Here is a 22,687-nt window from a genome sequence, read left to right as displayed (position 1 = left end):
ACCTTGCCTCTTGCCAGCTCTACTATACACCCTGGAATTCAGATCATACACATAAACTTATAGGACAATTGTCTGCCTACCCTATATATGTTCTTGGATACACTCCCCATTTCATAGACATACCTAATTGTTCAGCCTGTCCACCCATCTATCCACCCTTATACCCATGCCTTCACTGACATCGCAGTACTGTATGTGCAAAAGGGTTCATCTTTGTTGTCTGTACCTCCCATGTACCTCTCTATGTCTTTCTCTTACTCAGTGCCACCATATTGATCACTCACATTTGGTACATTGCCCTTCTCTTCAGCCAAATCAATACTTATCTCTATCTATTTAACAGAAACACATTTTTTTCTTTTAAGGAAATTTTTCTAGTCAGTGTTTAAACTTAGGAGAACATACCCTACTTTGATAAGGTAGATTATTTAGAAAGCACTGAAGGATAAGTCAGTTTGGGTTAATGAATTGATAACTAAAAGCAAAAATGTGTTATGGATCAAAACATGAAAGATAAAATTCAAACCTGCCAATCACTGATTAAAGACTTTTCTGTGATTACTATACTTAGAAAGTAAATCAGCTTCTTTGCAAAAGGTCATTGACTATTGAATGTGTAATAGAATATGTTATTTGTTAAACTAACATATTATTTGGTATGGTAGAAAATATATGAATATGGAAATCAGACTTATAAAAAGTCATTGAGCTACTTTTTAATTTTATGTCTCTAAGCAAAGGAATATCAATTTCCTCATACATAGCTAACCTATTTGTAGGTTCTTTTTAAGCTATAAAGACTAAATAGAATAAGCCAGCAAACAGACACATAATAAAATAGATGTAATAAATAGATTAACATACCTGGCACATGGGAAGCACCCAGTAAAATATGAATTTTCTCTTTTGCCAGTCAAAGGAGAAACAACCTGAATGTCAGACTCACCTATTCTCATGTATGTCCACATTACTTAATTGATTATTAAAAAACAATATTTCTTAAAGTACTCTTTAATAGATGTCAAATCAAATTCTACAATTTTTTTTTAAAAAATACGATTTTGTAAAAACAAGCCTAAAATGAGATATTTATGTTATTGTTAACCAAGATAGTCATATTTATTCTGCTGCATGGACAACTTGGTTCTGCGCTCCCTTTGCTATTGGGCACACTTGAAAGGGGGGAAACAGCCAAAGAGAATGTGATGATCTAGGTTGGAGGCGAAACGTTAGAAAAAGAGGAATTAAATTCTTCCAAGTTACGTTTATGTTCCAGAGAAGGACCCTTATCATGTTTATCATTTTTACATGTTGCTGTAATATGTCTTTGTCTTATTGTATATAATAGGTACAGTTTATCAGAAGTATGAGCCAGTCTTTTTCCAGTCCATTGGAAATCCATTTATTTTTAGATGCCTGGATGGGGTACTCATTGATGGAAATGACAAAGGAATATCAAAAGTTGTGTATAGGTAAGTTGATGCCCATGTTCAAATTTAATTATAGGAGATAGAACCATACTTCCTACAATGGCTATGGCCAATAGCATTTTCATTTTAATACAAATCTATTTAGATAGCTGCTGTGTGGCAATGCACTGGCCCTGTTGATTAGACAGAACTTTTTAAAGATGTTTGCACTTGTTTAGTTCTAGGGCTAATTTTGTATTTTTAATTCAATTTTAAGATACAGAAGAGCAATCCTTAGCTAATGTTTTCACCTGTTTCAGATCTTGCAATGGGAGGGATCGGCTTGGCCCTTTAGAAATGAGTGATAGTACATGGCTGACTTCAGAAATGGATAATCCACTGGCTGTAGGACAGTATGTCAACAATTGTTCAAATGGTAAGTTGGCATCATCGCACAGAGACTGGATGTAGGTATGGCAATGGTTAATTCTCGTTTGCCAGAAATAGTTGAGTTCAGCATCTCCGCTATTCAAAGCCTTTAAGTGACTATAACTTTATTAGGGCATATATCACAGGGAGAATTGGGGGAAATAATGATATATATTAATTGGAATACTTAAATATACTATTTATTTTGCAGTGACTCTAGGTAATTGATAACAATTGTTCTGATCATTATAATTTTAGCATTTGTTTTATAATTAATGTAGAGATTATTTTGTCAGTGACTCAGTTTGTGAGTCACATACCTTCTTTAAGACTTTGCTTTTCAACAAGTAAAAGTTTGATCATCAGGGGCTATGTTTAGCATAGGCTCTGGTGTTAGGAAGACATAAATTTGAAGACTCACTTTTCTACTTAACCTTTCTGAGCCTCTGTTTCTTCTTGATCTCAAAGAAGTAAATAATAAGACATATATATAAATTTTAAGCATGTTCTGATAAGTTAGAAAGCATACATAAAGTATCATAACCCGGTACTGTTTTCTATGACCTTGTATCAAGGCTCTGTTTCTGAAAATTATGTGTTTGTTCCTAGACAGAGCAGCTAATGTCTGTTATCAGGAATTTGATGTGCCTGCAGTTTTTCCTATAGAACTGAAGCAATATCTTCCAAACATTGCCTACAGCTACGACAAACAAAGGTTAGTCTTGTAGAAGAGCAGTTCCTATATTCTACCTTATGCTATACATTTAAAAAAAATTTTGCAGAAAAAGCTGTATAGAAATTAGCATAAGGGTTTTTTTTTTTTTTGAGTGAAAGATTACCAGCTTTTTTTGTTCATCACACCTTAACGTAGCCTATTTCAGATTATAGTGTTTCCATGAATTTAGCTCATTCTGCTCATTATCACCCATTTTTAGTCTGTGTAGTACTACACAAGTATTAATCTTACAGTTTTTTTCCCCAATTGATTCTATTTTTCCTAGCCATAAAATCTTCTAATACATTTTTATTTTAATCAGAGTAAGAATCATATTCTCTACCTCATCTAAGAGCACCCAACTGGAGAAGAAAGGGGTCAAATTACACTATGCATTATTTCTTTTGCCCATTTCACTGTTAGGTTACATTACTACACTATTCGGTTATAGCATACTGTATTTGGTGGGTGTCCTGTTAAACTGGCCTTTTAAGAAATGAATGATGTTTAAAATTTTGACTATTCCCTATACTTAAAACTTGATAACTTTGTGTGTGTGTGTGTGTATTTAACAACTAGCTCTTACCCACATATTTTGGAGCTAATGTCATTACCATTCAACAAGTAGAGGAAAAGATAAATGACAAGAAACATTGAATGTATGCATAGAGAAGTATCTTACCACTTTTGTACAGAAGGAGTATTTTTTTTAATTTCAGTTTATTTGAAGTAATGTTTCCAGCTTTGCAGAGCACAAAGATAATAAATAAAAGAATGTTAAACTATAATGTCATTTTAAAATCCCATATGTAGTACCAGTTTTACACACTTGAATACATATTTTTGGAAGATGTAATTAGTTATGTAAATGTATTGATTTGTAGTTTTTTAAAATGATATAGAATAGATATACTCTACTTGAGAATTGACAGAATACCAGTTGAAATGTTTTAACAAACAAAGGCAACACTGGAAGTGCTCACACTTCTATGCCAAGAAATTTGCAAGACAGCTACTTGGCCATCTGACTGAAAGAGATCCACATTTGTACCCATTCCAAAGAAAGGTGATCTAAAGAGTGGAAATTATTGAACAATATCATTAATATCTCACACAAGGAAAATTTTGTGAAAGATAATTCAAAAACAGTTGTAGTAGTACATTGACAGGTAACTGCCAGAAATTCAAGCTAGATTCAGAGGAGGGTGTGAAATGAGAGATACCATTGCTGATGTCAGGTAGATTTTGGGTAAAAGCAAAGAATAACAGAAAGATGTTTACCTGTGGTTTATGGATTATGCAAAGGCATTTTACTGCGTGGATCATAACAAATTATGGATTGCGTTGCTAAGAATGGGAATTCCAGAACACTTAATTGTGCTCAAGTGGAACCTGTACATAAACCAAGAGTTGAACAGACCAAAGGGATATTGTGAGGTTTAAAATCAGGAAAGGTGTCAGGGTTGTATCCTTTTTTTTTTTTTTTTCCCGCATGCATGCAAAAGCTGGACAGTGAATAAGAAAGACTGTAAATCTTTATTCTGAGCAAGTAATCTGAGAAGCTGGACTACATGAAGAAAAACACGGTATCAGGATTGGAGGAAGACTCATTAATAACCTGCAATATGCAGATGGCATAACCTTGCTTTGCTGAAAGTGAAGAGGACTTGAAGCATTTACTGATAAAGATCAAAGACTACAGCCTTCAATATGGATTACACTTCAACATAAAATGAAAATCCTCACAACTGGACCAATGAGCAGCATCGTGATAAATGGAGAAAAGATGGAAGTTGTCAAGGATTTCATTTGACTTGGATCCTTAATGAACACCCATGGAAGCAGCAGTCAAGAAATCAAATGATGGACTGTGTTGGGTAAATCTCCTCCATAAGACCTTTTTAGAGTGTTGAAAAGCAAAGATGTCATTTTGAGGATGGAAGTGAACCAAACCCAAGCTATGGTAATTTCATTTGCCTCGTATGCATGCACAGCAGAGGGGGTGGGGCCCTCTGGTAGCGTAGTGCCTAAGGCATTTGACTTTTAAAGAAGGCTGGCAGTTCAAACCCACCAGCCACTCCTTGGAAGGAAGATTGGGCAATCTACTTCTGTAGAGATACTGTCTCAGAAACCCAAGGAAGGGTCGCTATAAGTCAAATTGACCCAACAGCAGTGAGTCTGGTTTTTTGTTTTTCATGTGCATGCAAAAGCTGGACAGTGAATAAGAAAGACCGTACAATTGATGCCTTTGAATGATTGTGCTGGGATGAATATTGAATATACATACCGTGGACTGCCAGAAGAATGAACAAATACGTCTTCAAAGAAGTACAACCAGAATGTTCCTTAGAAGCAAGTATGGCGAGACTTCATCTCATGTCCTTTGAACATGTTATTAGATGGAACAGTCTGTGGAGAAGAGCATCATGCTTGGTAGAGAGTGAAAAGGAGGAAGATTCTCAATGAGGTGGATTGACACAGTAGCTGCAACAATTAGCTTAAACAAAGCGATGATTGTGAGGCTGGTGCAGGGCCAGGCGGTGTTTCATTCCATTGTACATAGGATCACTGTGAGTCAGAACTGACTCGACAACATCTAAGAACAAAATGAGAAACAACTTTAGAATAATTCCATCAGAGATTTCTTCGTGGAAATCAAATACATAAACCAAGACGATAGTAAGAAATGTAAGAGAAACTTGCATCTATAAACTCAGACTTTATATTAAAAATACGACCTTATTACTGTTAATACTTCTAACTTTTGTGTATTTTTCTCTCTTTATTTTTAGTCCACTTCGGTGTATCATTCTTGTTGCACTCAGGGATATCAAGCAAGGAGAAGAGCTTTTTTCAAATTACTACACAATCGTCAGCTAACTCTGTCAATCAGAAATTAGGTTTTTTTACTCAACTGTCAGGTTAATTCTAAGTGTTTTTTGTTACTCATTTCTCTGGGTTCCATGGGTAAACAAATACCTTGAGACCTAATTGGAGTAGCAATTTTTTATTGTTTATATTGATATTATGTTTGTTTCAAGTCCATGATTAAAAGCTATTTGCTTCATTACAGTTTCAAATTTGTAATGCCGTTTCATTAATTGCTTTTCATCTAACTACACAGTAGCTCATTAGATTAAAACCTGTCTGACCTTACAATTTCAGTTTTTCTTTTGCTTATTTTATATATTTCTGTAGTGGTTTATAAAATTTAAGCCAAGCCATCAACAGTTCTTGCAGTACTATTGATGTGTACAAACTGCTGTAAAAACTTCATCCTTACAGAATAAACTAAAGTTAAAAAAAATACCCACTCTAAATGGAATTTGTGTTGCCATCAGTTAATTGGTGTGTGCTTTGTGTTAATTTAAAGCTTGGTCTAAGCTGGGTAAGGTTATTCTATTTACTCGTTTTGTTTGAACACAACAGTTTCCACACAGGACACACACACACACACACACACAGAAGGCTAAAAATGAAGAAGAGGGAGATCATTTTAGCCTGAGAATACAGCTAAAAGATGGTGTTGGTGAAAGGAACATTTACCCCCACCTTCTCATGTTTCCATGTGGCAGACTTCTATTAGTAATGTACCTGGTATAGGAGACGCCTATGGGAGGAAGAATGACTTTCTGAGAGTATCTTTGGAGAACTAGGCATCACTGGCTCAGACCATTCTAGTTCCTTCTCTGTGGATCTGCCGCCAGCAGAAAGTGTGTCCTAGGCTGCTCTCTCCTGTGCAGGAAGCTTGTAACCAGCCTGGCCAGTGAGCCTAATTCAGAGATGGAGCATTAGTGAGTCAGCTGGGCCACAGCTCTGAAGTCATTTTCTCCAGAGTTTTATAGTAATAATTACTTTGATCTCCATTGACCTGGCTCCTGCATCTAACTCTCAGTTCCAAACTTAGATGGGGAGGATGATATTTATTGGGCCTCTTGAATCCTATCATGGAATCTATTTAACCAGAATGACTACTTCTGACCAACTTCACTGCTACACTACCAGCTTTTTCACCTAAATTTTATTGCAATTTCAGTACCCTCCTAATTGCTTTTCCTGTTTACATTCCTGTTCCCCAGAACCTGCTCCCCAATCTGTATTACAGACTAGATCACCAAGACTGATGCTTTAAGAATGTCAGTCAGATCTTAACATGTTTCTCTCCAAAACTGTCCAGTGACTCCTAATTTCAGAGTAAATGCTAGTCCTTCACATACGTGATCTAGCTCCTCATTACGTCTCATCACCTGCTCCCCCCTTGCTCACTCCACATACCCACTGACCTCCTTGCTACTCTTTGAACCTACCAGGCACATTCCCACCTCAGGGCCTTTGTACATGTTCTCTGCCATGAATGATCTTCCCCCAGATACCCAGTTTTTTCTGTTACCCTCTCTGAGGCCTTGAGTAACTACCCTACTTAAATTCATAATCCCCCCCAACTCTCATCTCTTGACACTCCTCATTCTACTTCCCTATTTTTTTTTTTCTCTGTAGCATTTATCACTATCTGACATACTATCTTTTACTTATTGTATCAGTAATGTGCCCGATGGAATATTAGTGCCTAGAACATTGCCCAACAAAGAGTTGATGGTATTTGATGAATGAATGAATGAGACATACGCATGTCCCAGGATCTCTCGTTAATTAGCCTCATAGCTTAAGGCATTTTTTTTTTCTTATTTACTATCAATAGGATTGTTCAGGCAACTAAGGTGTTTGATTCTGTTGAGAAAGGACTTCCATTTGACACTTGGCCTCCTTGTGTATGCATCCATGACAGCATTTCTGACCTTTTCCCAGTTTCATTTGTCTTTTGTGTTCCCAAGATCCTAAGAAGCCAGCCAGAGGGGCTCATCTTGTAGAGAAGCCATTCTACTTATCAAGAATATCCTTACATAGACTTAATGAGTACTATGGGAAGGGCCCTGAGAGAATACAAATAGAACTTGGATCCTGCCCATCAAATGCTCATAGGAGGGGTATAAAGTTTGCCTACTATCATGACTTGGTCTGGGCTGGAGGGATGCAGTGAAGTTACTTTTAACAATAAAACATTTATCATTAAAATAGCCATTCTCATATTTTCTTAATTTTTAGTTCATAAATGGTTGATTTCATTTCTCAAATGCTTATTCTACATCAGAAAACATCTGATTCTCTCATCAAAATCAAGGTATACACATGGAGTCTCTCTAAAGTGAATACCAGGTGTTGTGTATTAAAATTAGAAAAAATGTGAGACTTCCTGATCTAGGACTGCCAATTCAGTGCCCCTTATGCACTGTTTTGCTACAGAGAACACACACAAGACACCAAAATAGAGGATCATGATTAAGGATCATTTATTGGATGGGAAACGGTGACCAGTACTCTATCCCAGGGACTAGTCTAAATTAAAATGCAAGTGTGTATGATGAAATGTCCATGAGGCCTTTGAGAAGCAAAAGAAACATCAGGTTCCAAAAGCATACCATTGATGGAAATTAATGACCAAAGTAGAAAAGGTCTGAAAGTCTCTTGAGATGATTCTTCCAGGATGTCTCCCACCCTTAAAAGGCTGAAGCACTATGGAGCACTCCTATGGCACTTGCTGCATTCTTGGCCGTATCTATAATACTTGTACTTGTGCCCCCTCTGAAGGCACCTCTGTGCATCAGTGTCCATAAGTGTGGTTTTAGATGAGTAACCAAAGCAAAGGAGTCAAGGAGTCAAGGTTTTTGCCTTCATTTCATCCCTTTCTTGCTCTTGCACAAAATCTACGTGTTATATGTAGTCTGATCTCTGCATGTTAAGAATGGAACTAGAGAAAGCTCTGGTTAGAGCAAATGAAATATAAGAACAAACTTGTGAAATCAGGCTAAGTTCTTTAGCTTAAAAAGATGAAGGCTTAGGGAAGATATGACTAGAGTTTATAAAACAGTATTATAGGTAAGACTGAAACAAAACAAGAAACCCATGCCACTGAGTCCATTCTGACTCGTAGCAACCCTATAGGACAGAGTAGAATTGCCCTTAGGGTTTCCAAAACTGTAATTTATGAAAGCAGTCTGCCACACATCTTTTTCCGACAGAGCGGCTGGTGGGTTTGAACCATGGATCTTTTTTGGTCAGCAGCGACCTTTTTTGGTTAGCAGCCAAGCACTTAACCACTGTGCCACTAAAGCTCCTTTCAAGGAAGCCTAGTTCATCATAAAGATACTGTCAAAAAATTTTCCAATTTCAGATACCACAACTTCCTAAAAAAAATGGTTGCCTAGCACAGTGTTTGAAACAATACATAATCAGTGTTTCCTTAATGAAACTAAAAGGATAATCCTCATTTTGGGATGGTAAGAACCTTATTATAGATGGAAAACTATTACAGAGGATTTAAGAAAAACTTGTTTTATCTACTGGCTTTATTATCAAATATGTTACTATATCTAAACCCCATTTAATAGTGGTAAAGTACCCATTTGGGATAGTTCAAGATTTCGCTGAATTAAAAATCTGTTTGTGGCAAATACTCACACGAACCAAGAAAAAAAAAGATTTCCAGATTTTTATTTCTGGAACTGTACACCAGGTATTAAAGTACAACAAATACAAAATAATGCTCAAAAAAATCAGTGTTTTTATGTACAAATATTAAAATCAATGCAACAATAGCAACTTCCTCTTGAACATCTGATACTAAAACTTGTTCTGATTGTCACTAATTTATCTCATACTCACAGGGTACTTATTTCAAACTGGGACAATTAGAATCACTGGTCATCTAAAAAGAATATTAGTATCTACCATATTTAACAATAAAACTAATAGTTTCCTCCTTTTAGTGAAAAAATTAGGAACTTTTTAAAAAACATAGTAATGTCAATAGTTTTATAAATTATTTCAATTTCCATTTGTAGACAATGTGCTTTGAAACTCTGGGCAAACAATCTCCTTGGTGGTCAGGTTTATTTGTTAGTTTACATTCAAAGTTGAAATACTCTCTAGAGACTTTGGTTAAATTAAATAGTATCACTATGCTCTCTATTAGATCTGACGTTCTCAAATACTTATAACCCTCAATTTTAAAAATTAAAAGAAAGAATTGCACAATTCCTTTTAAAAATTAAAAAGGAAACAAATGACCTAATTGTACAGATTTTAGTATTTTTTAAGCAGTATTCTACATCGTTCAAGTAAATTCAGCAGTTGACCATGACAAGAGGAAAACTAAACATTTAAAAAGCTAGAATGAAAAAGATGAAGTACAACTAACAAAAGTAAAGTATTGCTATAATCACAGCACCAGTTACATTTCTAAATAAGTATAAGACCTCTTCAAATTCCCTGTACATAAAAGATACATCAGCCAACACTGCAATTGCTCACCATGGATTTTTGGTTTGTTCATACGAAAACAATGTGGCAAAGAATAAAAGAAACCCAAAAAGAATTCATCACAGTTTGTTATAAGAATTGTGCTTAACACTTGATAATAAAGGCATTATTGTTTCTTCATATGATTGCAAATTGGCTATTTTCATGCTCTCAAACGCAATTCTTTTAATAAACAGTAACAAATTCTGTTAAAATGCTTAAACTGAGAGGAAAAAACCCAGTAAATTCAGCTTTTAAAAGAAAATTCAATAAATAGCTATTTTACATGGATAAAGTTATAGTGGTACAATTATGAATGTCACATCAAGCATGCACAAAAATGGTATTATACATGGCAGAAGTAGTCAGAAAATATTGAATTAGATCTAAAAAGATATGAAGAATTTACACATATATACAAAAATCTTGCAAATTATTGCCTCATTTTAACAAGGAATTAAAAGTAAACGTTACCAGCTAGGTAGCACTCTCTAAGAGGCTAAATTCAGATTGGCATTTAAAAATCTATTAAACTAGCTGGAATTTATTTTTCTCTCATACCATTTTCTGGATTTTGGTCAAAAATCTTTATTAAATAACTAAAGTGTCCATTCAACTTGCTGATAATCCAAACTTTAGATAAGAAACACTGTTTCCATCTTATATCAAGATCCCAGCAATGCATAGATAAACTGAATATATTACTGCATCAGCTACTGAGAATGGGCATGTTCATTTAAGTGCAACTGGTATTAGCATTCAGTCATCTTTGTGTAAATTATTCTATACAAACCAGCCACTGTAAACCCAGAGTGAAAAGTAAAGTTACAACAATGGAAGATTATGGCCAGTATCTTACTAAATTACAGAAAATGTACTGATTATTAACACAAGAAATAAGGTTCAAAGTTTAGCACAACAACACAGCAATAAGAAGCTGACGACTTGGATGAAAATATCAGAAAGCAACACAGGGCCCAGGCTACCCATTATTTACTGTGTGCATACAAGAATGCTAGACTTTAGATGTATAAATTAGAGACTGATTTTAAGTTATTAACTTAACTACTTTTGTCCACGGCTCTAACTAAATTTTATAGTAAATGTGCTACTGCGTAAACACTTCAAAGCAATCTTCATTAAAATGCTGCAAAGAAAAACAAGAATACACATCATCCAGAACGAAGGATGTCATTGCAGTTCACAGTTTATATAATAAATACCCTCCCTTTCAATCACTACTAAGGTTACTAAATCCCATCTACTCATCAGCACAACCTTGAAGCGACTTATACTTAACAATTATCAGCAATGCAGCCAAACATTGAAATTTTTTGCAAAGCAACACAACTTGTAAAAAATAAGTTTTTAATTAAGATGGTGCAAAAAAAAAGATGTGTTTTAACTGTTCTATAAAAGCAAAGCTTATTACATCCTAATACTGTAATACATATTGTTTGAACTCACCTTATAATTTAAAAATGCAAAATAGTCAAAGTTTATGACCATGGCTTCTCATTTACAATGTTTAGAATAAAAATAAAAGTAAGTTTGAGATGCATCTGAACACCTATCACTTTTTAAAACTTGAAGTGGTAAAGTACCATTCTACTTCAGATAGGAACTCACATTTTTCTTACCAAATGTTCAAGCTAAACAAAAAAGCTTAAATATACTTCAAGGTTCTACTGCATTATGTGTAAAATCTAGAAGTTCTTCCTAAATATTAACACTTTGAACTGCAGTGCTGCAAACAACTTAAGAGGTGTCCCAAAATGTAAACCACTGAATGGCAATATCCTGGGCTTCGTACACTGTGCCTCCACAAGTCAACAACCTCAGGATAAACTAAATTATACAATGACCGGTACTGATTTTAAGATTACAATCTTGACAATGGTGGACAAAACCCCAATCTGAACACATCTTTACAGGCCAAATTTTCAGCCAATAAATGAAGTTACACAGAAATCTTCTGGCAGTAGGATGACCCATTCTGTGTAAGGTAGCCCTGGTCTTGAATTTTGAAACAGGATCCAAGCAAGCGTCTTCGTAATGTGCACATAGTTCCTTGTGCTGGCTTCCATAAAGATGGACTTGCTGCTTTGTAAACTGAAGTGCTCTACTTGAATAACATGAGAGAAGTTTCCATTTTTTAAAAAAATCCTTGCATGTTTGTGCAGTTTAAAGAAACCTACCCCTGCTTTTAATTAAGAAAATAAAACCAAAAAAATGCTACATTGAGCAGGGATCAGGATCGGTACCTGTAAACATTGTTATTCCACTGCATCCATTTCGGCAAAAGGAATTTACACGGAAAGAAGCCACTCCATTCAGTTCAGAACTTCTGTGCTGGTTTTGAGCTGGTGGCCTCTGTCTACAGGTTTTAAAATTGGGAGTGAGGGCAGTGGGGAACAGAAAAGGATAGAAAAGGGAGGGAGGAAGAGGAGGTATTGGAGGATGAGGAAGAGAGAAGCAGAGCTTAAAGCTGCACCACAGAGTCCAATCTTAGTTCCCAACTCTGCTGATCGTAGTTCATTTCCACATTTATGGATTGAAAAATGAAAATACTCTTGATAAATCAAGATATAGTTCTATACATACTGACATCACTGATGTCATAGTGAAAAAGGTTCAAACTTCCAGTGAAAGACTAAGCAAACCTGATAGCTCCCCTCAAGTTTATTGGTACTGCACACCCACTGTTCCTGGGCTCCCACTCGGGTCACTCAGAGTGCAGGGCGGCATGCTGATGTAGGGCGTGGGCACTGATGAAACCATTGGTCTCACTGGCAGACAGATTGCCGAAGTCAGCCACTGAGACAGCCATTTTGGCACTGGTGATGTGATGTGTGTGATTTTCGAAGTCCACACCCAAATTATTTACAGACACCTCATTCATAAAGGTTTCAGGGACAGCAATGCCCATTTTCAATCTCTTTGCTGGTCTTTCTGACTCTTCACCGCACATGTTCATAGGGTTTAGCTCCGAGTGATAAAATCCAGTCTCAAATAAATTAAAACAATCACTTTCTCCATTACTGGGCAGGGTAAGTAACTCTTCCGTTACAACAGGCACATGATTTACTTGTCCACGAGGTGTATTGCCCAGGGGAGGAAAGCTATCATCCAAACAATTCACATCTGTGGGGTTGCAGACGGTCGCTACACTGTTGGTCAAAGCTAAAAAGAAATGGAAAATGGTTTGATTAAGGGGTATTATGGCATGAAACAAGCTTCACCCCAAGCTATACTAAAGACACAAAATGGTGTTCATTTTACCTGTCAAGTCACTGGCAGTAAAAGAGTTCAGAATGTTCAGCTGTTGATCAGGAATAGGCTCAGAAGGTCGGTTAGAAGTTAAGGCTGAAGAATTTACCGTCCCACCTAGAGCTTCTGTTTCATCTACCAAACGATCCATATAGTCCCTGAAAAACAAACCGCAATAATTTTATGGCTGCTTATTACAGTTTAAAACAGTCAGTGAAGTCAAGTTCATGGTACTTACGTAACTCCAGGGTGATGGTTGTATCTTTTCTTTCCAAATCTTGTTTGTTGAGCAAAGTAATCATAACGTTCAGATTTCTTCCACATATAGTAGAATGCGACACATTCAGCAACTGTTCTAGTTCTCACCTAACAAATAAAATGGATTCTTAAAAACAAAACAACAAACCCAACCCATTTTTTAAAAATAACATTGTAACATCAATCCATTCCAATTATGACTTTCTAAATACTTTATTAGTATTTATCAGGAATGTCTTTACATTTACACTATTTAATAACGAGGATTCTTTCAAAAGCCCAAAGGTTGTCTTTTTTTTTTTTTTAAAAAAAAAAAAGAATGTATTAGTTTATAAAATAAATGTGCATCCACAAAGTATCTGGTACCTTTATTGAAAACCCTACAACACTGGCATCCATTACTTTTCTCCACTGAACTCTCTGATTCTGCCTACAGTGGAGCTTCTTAAACGGGGACTAACCAGCCCTGGAGGGGTCCAGGATGTGCTTCGTAGGGATTTATTAACTCCCAAAATTAGATGCAGGTACATTTTTTCTGGGGAGAAGGGCCAAAGACTTACTAGATTCTCAAAGGGTTCTATGATCCAAAAGAGGTTAAGAACCCTTGGCAGAGGGATCAGCACCCTCTTGTGTCTGGAACTTAAGATGATTTACTAGCTAAAGGCAGAGATTTCTCCTCCAACACGTGTTTGGCTCTTAATGCCAACAAAGTTTGGAAAGAACAATAATAGTATCTGGGTCTCACTACCTGGGATCTGCACATAGACTAGAGCTCCTCGACTACATACAGCCATAAGTATGAATTCAGACATACATTTTATATTAGACTAATTCTGTATCCTTATCCAATAAACATTTTCTCCCCTGCTTAATCAGTATCCAGTAAGGAACCTACTGTGTCTCTACCCTCATTAGTGACTATATTATGATAAAGATCACTAATATAGGGTGGTCAAGCTTTTTAAACCAAAATATGTAGTGTACTTTTCAATAAACATTATTATTTACAAGTCTTCTCACAATGGAGGCTTCTTGGGGACAGAATGTTTTCTGTCTTGGTCACTGATACATCTCTATAGCACCTAAAACAATGTCTGGTAAGTAGCAAGACTTAATTAATGGAATGAGTGGATAATCCTGTAAGTCACTGTAAAACTGATTGTTTTTATTTTGACTTAAAGGGTCAACCTAAAATCTAAGACAAAAGTTTTATGTATTTACTAAATTAATTAAATACTTCATCTCATCTTTGAGAAGATACTAGGTTTTTCATACATACAAAAAAAGCATAAAATACTGACCTATCCACCTAAATACTTTGGAACTTTGCTGTCCTCTGGGATGAAGAGGGATAATAATAAACAAAGTATATTTCAATGAGACTTACCTATTCCAAACTATCAGAATACGTTTTTCAGTTGCTTTTAGTAATCAAAGCAGCTCTACTGGCACAGTGGTTGAAGTATTCAGCTACTAACCAAAACATAGGCAGTTCAAACCAACCAGCTACTCCAATGGAGAAAGATGAGGCAGTCTGCTTCCGTAAAGAACTACAGCCTTGGTAACCTTATGGGGCAGTTCAACTCTGTCCCACAGGGTCACTAGGAGTCAGAATCAACTTGATCACAGTGGGTTTTGGTTTTGGTTTAGTAACTAATGTTTTTTCTTTTAGCAACTGCAATTCTCACTGCTTAACAGAAACATTTTGGTGACCTCTAGCCTCTGAAGCACTTGGAAAGAATGAAAGTCAAGGAAAAAGAAGAACAGTATAACTATATATGTCAAAACCCAAAACTCCAATGCTATTACATCGATTCTGACTTACAGCAACCCCCATTGGGTTTCCAAGGCAATAAATCTTTACAGAATTGGATTGTTCCATCTTCCTTCTGCGGAGGAGCTGGTGGGTTTGAACCACCAACCTTCTGGTTAGCAGTCAGATGCTTAGGCACTGAGCCACCACGGCTCCTTACATATGTCAAAGGCCATGTAATAATGTACTATCAGCATCTCAAGAGCAGGCTGTGGCATCTATGAGGGAATCCCAGTCACGACTACAGTAGTACTGGTGTGTTAACAGCATGGGAGCATTAACACATTATTGCTTTTTTTTCCCTACTTAAGGCAATGACTTATAAATTAGATGCTTATATTCATTTAAATTAGTAATTGTCTACTAATTTGCCTAAGAGCAACAATTGCAAGGATGACGTATGACCAGGCAATGTTTCATTCTATTGTACACAGGTCATTAAAAGTCAGAACCAAATTGATAGCACCAAACAATCTGCCTAACAAGAAGCCCTGGTGGTGCAGTGGTTAAGCACTTGGCTGCTAACTGAAAGGTCAGAGGTTCGAACCCCACAGCTACTCCATGGGAAAAAGAAGTGGTAGTCTACTTCTGTAAAGATAAGGCCTTAGAAACTCTATGGGGCAATTCCATCCTGTCCTATAAGGTTCCTGAGTCTGCATCGCCTGAACAGTAATGGATTTGGTTTAATTTGCCTACTAACATGTACCTTATTCTTCTGTATAAGATGAAAATCTTTCCCAAAAAGCATGAGTGCATGTTCGAAACTTCGGCATTCTTCTTCCGTCCATGCAGTCATTCCTTCTAAAGAAATTACAAAACAAAATTCATTGGCCTCAAAATTCCTTTATGTGATTCACTGACTTTTTTCAGTATGTCTTCCCTGTAAAAGGCCATGAACTCACACACATAATCTTAGAAGATTTCAGTTCTAATGAACAAAGTACACATACTATAAATCTTACCAAAAAGCCTAGAATACCCAAACATAAATACTGTTTTTCTTTCCTGCACAGTGAGATGAGAATTCATTGTTTTTCTGTTTGTCATTTCTCTGATTTAAAAGAAAAAAAAAAACAAACAAAACCAATGAGCACATATTACTTGCAAATGAAGGGGAAAAAGGTATTTCTTTTATGAAATAAAAAGCCTTATTTTGGTCTCATATCAAAACTGCAAATGTTTTAATTAGCAACCATTTGCTATCAGTCATATTAAATAAAGTACAATTAACACATACTTATTTAGGGTCAGTGTGTGGGGTGCTATCCTAACTCTGGAACCACAAAGGGGACAAGAAATAGTGCACACTCTCAGAAGACTAAAGCCCATTCATTATTTGCCATCCTCGAAACATTCATTTGGTAAATTCAAAAACTACTAGGGGCAGCAGATGAGACTCCAAAGACCTTCAGAGGGCCAAGGAGTGATTTTATAACTTCCCTTTATCCCTGAACTATCCCACTCAATGACACTGGGGACCAGGTCCCCAAAGTCATTAAAGCTGTCCACCAGAAAGGTGAATAGTATTTCAAGACGGAAGACACCAGTATTTAGTTTTTGAGAGTTTGAGAGCCTAAAGTAATTTTTTCAAAGAAGCAACTTTTACAAGGAAACATTTCAAAAGATTACTCTCAACCTACAAGTTCAAATATACTATTTTCAGCTTTCATATATTTCCAAGTAATTTGTGTAATATTGCAAGCGTTATTTTCACTCTACATATACTTAATGAAAGCTACGGTGCATGCAATTCATTTATATAATAACAAAAAGCACTGAACAAAAGTTAACCATTTTTCTTGACACATACAAAACAAAAACGTAAGCATTATAAAAATGTTATTACATGATTACTACAAATACACTTCTTGCAATAAATTCAGTGGATTACACTATAGTTTTTTTAAAAAAAAATCCTTAATCTCCTTTTCATTTCCTGTCTGGTTTAAAAAAAAAGAAAGAAAGAAAACAACTTTTTTCAACGAAATCATAAAATCATTCTTTTTAATTACTTTGGATATATTGTCATCTCTGGGGTCTGCTTTGTTCTGTAACTATTTCTTCAAGAAAGTGGAGGTGACAGGGGGTTAACTAATTTGTATTTGGACAATCTCTGGCACGTCTAAAAATAGAGGGCAAGAAAAGGAAAAAAAATTATTTGCTATGAAGATGAACACAGATCTTACAAAAGTGTTATAGGATTGCTCTGTCCTTTATGATACTTTACTTATTCTGATCCCCCATGACCATCCCGTCATCTCCCTCGCTTGATCCTGAGTGTGTTTCTTACCTTGAGAAGACTTTCCATTGCAGCAGTACCTTTCGATGGCTTCTTTTATATTGTGATTACACTTGAGAAGTTCATATAATGCCTAGGAGACAGGGAGGAAAATTCAATAAAAATTACCAACAGTTTATACTTAACAGTATTTTATGAAACAGGCATATTGTAAGAGTCATCACAAACTCTGGCCGACAGGCTAATTTCAGCACACTAGAGGGTAGGTTTGCCCATTCAATCTCTGTAACTCTCCTACAGACCCTACATATGAATTTGCTCATTCTCACTCCACCTTTTAGAAGTCATCTACCAGAATCATTCTTTCCCTGTCTTCTGAGCTGAGTGAACTGCCCTATTTTAGATGATTTGTTTCTAAATGCAAAAAATTAGAATTATGGTCTTATCTTAATGTCACCTCCTCAATGCCTTTCAGTGTTTTAATAAAAGGGAACAGTAGCAGGCCTGGAACAGAACGACTGGCACTTTAGTGACAAGTTTATTGGCCTCAGTTATTTCCCTTTAAAAGGTGTCTTTTTGGGTTTTTTTTTTTCAATTAGAATTTCTTCCTATTAAATCTATTAGAAAGTGTGACTATGTTAAATAACTAACAGCAGACAGAATTCAATTGAAAGTTAAATAATAATCTACTTTGCCAAGCAAGTTTCAAGGAAGACAAGGATGGCTCAATAATAGAAAAGATACTAATATTAATAGGCTATATTAAAAAGCAATAATCTCAACCAATGCTAAAAAAAATCTGATAAATCAATATTCATTTTTGAAAATAAAAACACTAATAGTTATAAGCAGATGAATACCACTGATAGTTTACACCAGCCACTCTGCAGGAGAAAGATACGGCAGTCAAACATTAAACCCAATCCACTGCCATCTAGTCAATTCAGACTCATAGCAATTCTGTAGGGCAAAATAGAACTGCCCCATAGGATTTCCAAGGCTGTAAATCTTTCTAGAAGCAGACTGCCACATCTTTCTCTCATGGAGCAACTGATGGGTTAAAACTGCTGTCCTTTTAGTTAGCAGCTCAACGCTTTAACCACCATGCCACCAGGGCTCCTACTCAAAAGATTACAGCCTTGGAAATCCTTTGGAACAGTTTTACAATAGGGTCTATAGGACCACTATGAGTCAGAATTGACTCAATCGCAATGGGTCATATCAAACCAAGAGTCAGTACTACTCTTAATGCAAAAACCTTAGATGAATTACTTCTACAATACCAAACAAAACCCACCGCATCGAGTCACTTCTGACTCATAGTGACCGTACAGAAGAGAGAACTGGCCCCCTAGGGTTGGTTTCCAAGGTTATAAATCTTCATGGAAGTAGACTGCCTCATCTTTTTCTCACAGAGTGGCTGGTAGGTTTGAACTGCCAACCTTTTAGTTACCAGCTGAATGCTTTAACCACTGTACCACCAGAGTTGCTGGTTCTATCAGAAGCAGGCCTCAAATCACCATTACTCACAAATTATGAGAATTATGCTTAACATAGTAAGACATATCATAGGATTAAGAGATACACAGCAATGGTAAAGAAAGAACAAGAGTGACATTTGATAATAACTTTAAAACCAGAAAACCTAAGAGAAACTACTGGAATATCATTAACTCGTTTCAGTAATCTGAAACAAAATTAATTTAAAAATAAATTGGCATTTCTCTTTATCAGCAATGTACAATTATAAATAAAAGAGACCCCAATTACAGCAGCATGAAACACATATGTACCTCAGATATAAAATAATTAAATTAATGAGATACATATGATGTTCAAAAAAAAATTGAATGATTAAAAAAAATTCAAATAAATACAGCATTAGATCATATTCTTAGGTGGAAGGTTTAATGTGTTAAAGGTGCTAATTCTTCACATAATAATTTATAAACTTAATGAAATATCAATACAAAAACACAATAGATGGCTGACAATACTCTAAACTTAGGTTAGTACAACTTCTTTATGGTATTTGAGAATTCAAGTTTGATTTTAACTATCTCTAAGTTTTCATTAGTCAGATCACCTAGGCTGGCAATACAGCATAAAAAAGGTACATCAGTAGGACATAATGATGACAGCGGGCAAAACTAGAGACATTTAAAGACTCTAAGAGCCCAACACTCCCACCCCATACCACCTGTGATCAGGGGAGTGTTGGGCATACCAACTTATCAAATGCCCCAACATTAAATTTCTATATTAACAGACATTCCTTTTGTTCCTAAGTAAAGTTCAAGAATGCTTTTATCATAAAATCTGAAAGTCCAACCATAAGAACATTAAATAGGTGATATTCCTGTGGATGATACAGAAAGTCATCAAGAATGAGGTTATCGAAGAATTCTTAATGGCAAAGGAGAGAAAAATTTTGTGATAAAAAGGATACAAAATTGTTTTTATAATAAGATCTAAATTATGTTTCTGTAATAGGAAAAAAACAAGACATGAAACTACAAACAGTGATTATTTCTAAGCCTCTGGTTTATGGTTTGTTTTTTTCTTAAATCAGTATTTTCCAGGTTAGAAAATCCTATCAGAAAGTGATAAGCAGTTCACAAGTAAGAAGTATTTGAGACAAAATATTATAAATCAAGAAATCACTCTAGTTAGCTGATATTTCAACATAAACTGAAGTATACCTGTTCATTGTCCCTTGTGTGTGTTCCTGGAGAAATCCGATCCATTATTTTTTCATTTCCAGTTCTTAATGAAGTCTCAACAAGATACTCCTTAACTTTGCTCTCCAAAACCACACCAGGTCGCCAAAGTAACTGGTCTTCATTTTCATACACTGATAAAGAATATTAAAAATAGTGAGTATACTCAAATACACAAAGACTGCTATTCTTCTTCCTGATTGTTGTTGCTACGTGCCGTAAAGTTGGACCCGACTCATAGCGACCCCTCCTTGGGTTTCCGAAGCAGTATTACTACAGAAGTATATTGTCCAATCTTCCTTCCAAGGAGTGGCTGGTGGGTTTGAACCTCCAGCCTTCTGGTTAGCAGTCATATGCTTTAGGCACTATACCACCAGAGCTGCTTGATAGGATTTACAGTGAGACTATTAACTGACAAACTATAAAGGCACAAGCATTTTGGTTATCTAACAAGTAAAGATTTTTATTAGTAGAAGTTTAAAATACAATTTTAACTTTATTATGAGCTGAAGATTCCAATGGTTAGAGCAAGAAGCCTTTCTGATGACTGGATTTACTGACTAATCAGTAAAGTCTAGCAGAAAACCCCAAGTTGTTGCTAGCTGTTGTCAAATAGGCTCTGACCCACAGCAACCCCATGCACCAACCTCACAATCTTTGCTTTGCTTAAGCGTATTGTTGCAGCCACTGTGTCAAACCATCTTGTTGAGGGTCTTCCCCTTTTTCACTGACCCTCTATTTTACCAAGCATGATATCCTTCTCCAGGATAAGACCAATGTATGTGACATGAGGTCCAGCCATTCCTGCTTCTAAGGAACATTCTGGCTATACCTCTTCCAAGAGAGATTTGTTCATTCTTTTGGCAGTCCATGGTATTTTCAGTATTCTTTACCAACATCACAATTCAAAGGTATCAACTCTTCCTTGGTCTTCCTTATTCATTGTCCAGCTTTCATATGCATATGAGGCTACTGAAAATATCGTGGCTTGGGTTAGGCATAGCTTAGTCTTCAAAATGACATCTTTGCTCTTCACTTTAAAGAGGTCTTTTGCAGCAGATTTTCCCAGTGCAAAGTGGTATCTGATTTCTTGACAGCTGCTTCCATGGGTCTTGATTATGGATCCAAGTATAAAGAAATCCCTGACAATTTCAATCTTTTCTCCATTGATCATGATGTTGCTTATTGGTCTTATTGGTCCAGTTGTGAGGGTATTTGTTTTAAAAACCCCATAGTGGTGTCTTATAATCTTCCAATGAAGGAATAAAAATAGCCTGTGTAGATTCTTTAATAACCTCATTGGAGTTTTCTCTAGAATTCCCTAAATAGCTATACAAAAACTCTAAAACTTAAAAATTGAAAATAGCATAAAGACCAAAGTACCTGCCAATAATGAAATTATTATTTCTCTACTTATTGATTTCATTATTTATCGATGAAATTATTTCATTATTGATTTCCTCTCAAGAGTGAATTTTTATTTAAAGGTTCAGGAAGCAGTTTAATCAGACCTCCTTAGTAAGGTTTGGAAAGAATAACAAGCAGAGAAGTAAACTTTCCACAACCTCTTAAAGAGGCTGATCTACTATAAATAAAATGTCACTGAAACAAGGTTTATAGTTTATAGCATACAATCCCAACTTTACTCAAAGATTCTACTTTATACAGTAAAGTAATATGGATGGGCCAAGCATTATCCCATTGTTTCCACTGCAATATATTCTTCAAATCTCTGGCATAGTGCCTAAGGCATCTGACTGCTAACCAGAAGACTGGCAGTTCAAACTCACCAGCCACTCTGTGGAAGGAAGACTGGGCAATCTACTGTAGAGATTTACCACCTTGGAAACTCAAAAGGGGTCGTTATGAGTCAGAATTAACTCAATGGCAGTGAGTTAGGTTTGGTTTTTATAACTAATAAAAAAATCATTTATTGAGAGCTTACTATGTGGCAGGACAGTAGAAAGTGTTTTACATTCACCAGTGTATGTGGCAGTGTACGTATCATTCTCAATTAGCAAGAAAGTTAAAAATAAAAACTGTAAATGTGAAGCAGTAAGATTATTATTTTTTTTTTTTAAGAGAAGTTTCTGGAACCAGTTTCATTATACTTTGCAAACAACTGAAATAGGTAAAATAGTTGGGTTTATGCCACACAAAAACAGGGAAGTATACCATTCTTCCTAAGTTTGTGGAATTGAGAGAATATTAACTCCATCCATTATGGTTACCCTAAGGCCCTACACCTAATACAGGGCCTTAAGCACATACTGGGCTTCAAGGGTGTGTGGTATTTGGGAGGCAGGAAGAGAGGCTGGGACATCTGAAGCTAACTTAGGGACAACTGTCCCTCATCACTTTGAACGCAGCTGCTGCTTCTTGTTATTTGCCATCGAGTCGGCCCTGACTCATAGCGACCCCTCCTTGGGTTTCCGAGGTAGTATCACTACGGAAGTAGGATTGCCCAACCTTCCTTCC

General features: G+C 36.0%; 2 protein-coding genes across 2 annotated transcripts in view; one reads left to right on the top strand and one right to left on the bottom strand.

Moving 5' to 3' along the window:
- SETD9 (SET domain containing 9) overlaps positions 1 to 5,433 on the top strand; it is an 8,780-nt gene extending 3,347 nt beyond the window's left edge. The window contains exons 3-6 of the mRNA XM_007944165.2: positions 1,349 to 1,472; positions 1,730 to 1,845; positions 2,448 to 2,553; positions 5,346 to 5,433. Of these exons, the coding sequence (XP_007942356.1) occupies positions 1,349 to 1,472; positions 1,730 to 1,845; positions 2,448 to 2,553; positions 5,346 to 5,433 (434 nt within the window). The remainder of the gene's footprint in view (positions 1 to 1,348; positions 1,473 to 1,729; positions 1,846 to 2,447; positions 2,554 to 5,345) is intronic.
- A 7,201-nt stretch (positions 5,434 to 12,634) lies between these two features.
- MIER3 (MIER family member 3) overlaps positions 12,635 to 22,687 on the bottom strand; it is a 38,522-nt gene continuing 28,469 nt past the window's right edge. The window contains exons 7-12 of the mRNA XM_007944162.2: positions 20,192 to 20,343; positions 17,541 to 17,622; positions 15,957 to 16,051; positions 13,418 to 13,545; positions 13,192 to 13,337; positions 12,635 to 13,092 (exon numbers count right to left, since the gene is read on the bottom strand). Of these exons, the coding sequence (XP_007942353.2) occupies positions 12,635 to 13,092; positions 13,192 to 13,337; positions 13,418 to 13,545; positions 15,957 to 16,051; positions 17,541 to 17,622; positions 20,192 to 20,343 (1,061 nt within the window). The remainder of the gene's footprint in view (positions 13,093 to 13,191; positions 13,338 to 13,417; positions 13,546 to 15,956; positions 16,052 to 17,540; positions 17,623 to 20,191; positions 20,344 to 22,687) is intronic.

Source organism: Orycteropus afer, unplaced genomic scaffold (assembly GCF_000298275.1).
Source record: "Orycteropus afer afer isolate SDZICR_OR568_19922 unplaced genomic scaffold, OryAfe1.0 scaffold00122, whole genome shotgun sequence".
NCBI classification, from domain to species: Eukaryota; Metazoa; Chordata; class Mammalia; order Tubulidentata; family Orycteropodidae; genus Orycteropus; species Orycteropus afer.
Note: the sequence above shows the minus strand (reverse complement) of the source record. Positions and strands in the feature narration are given on the sequence as shown.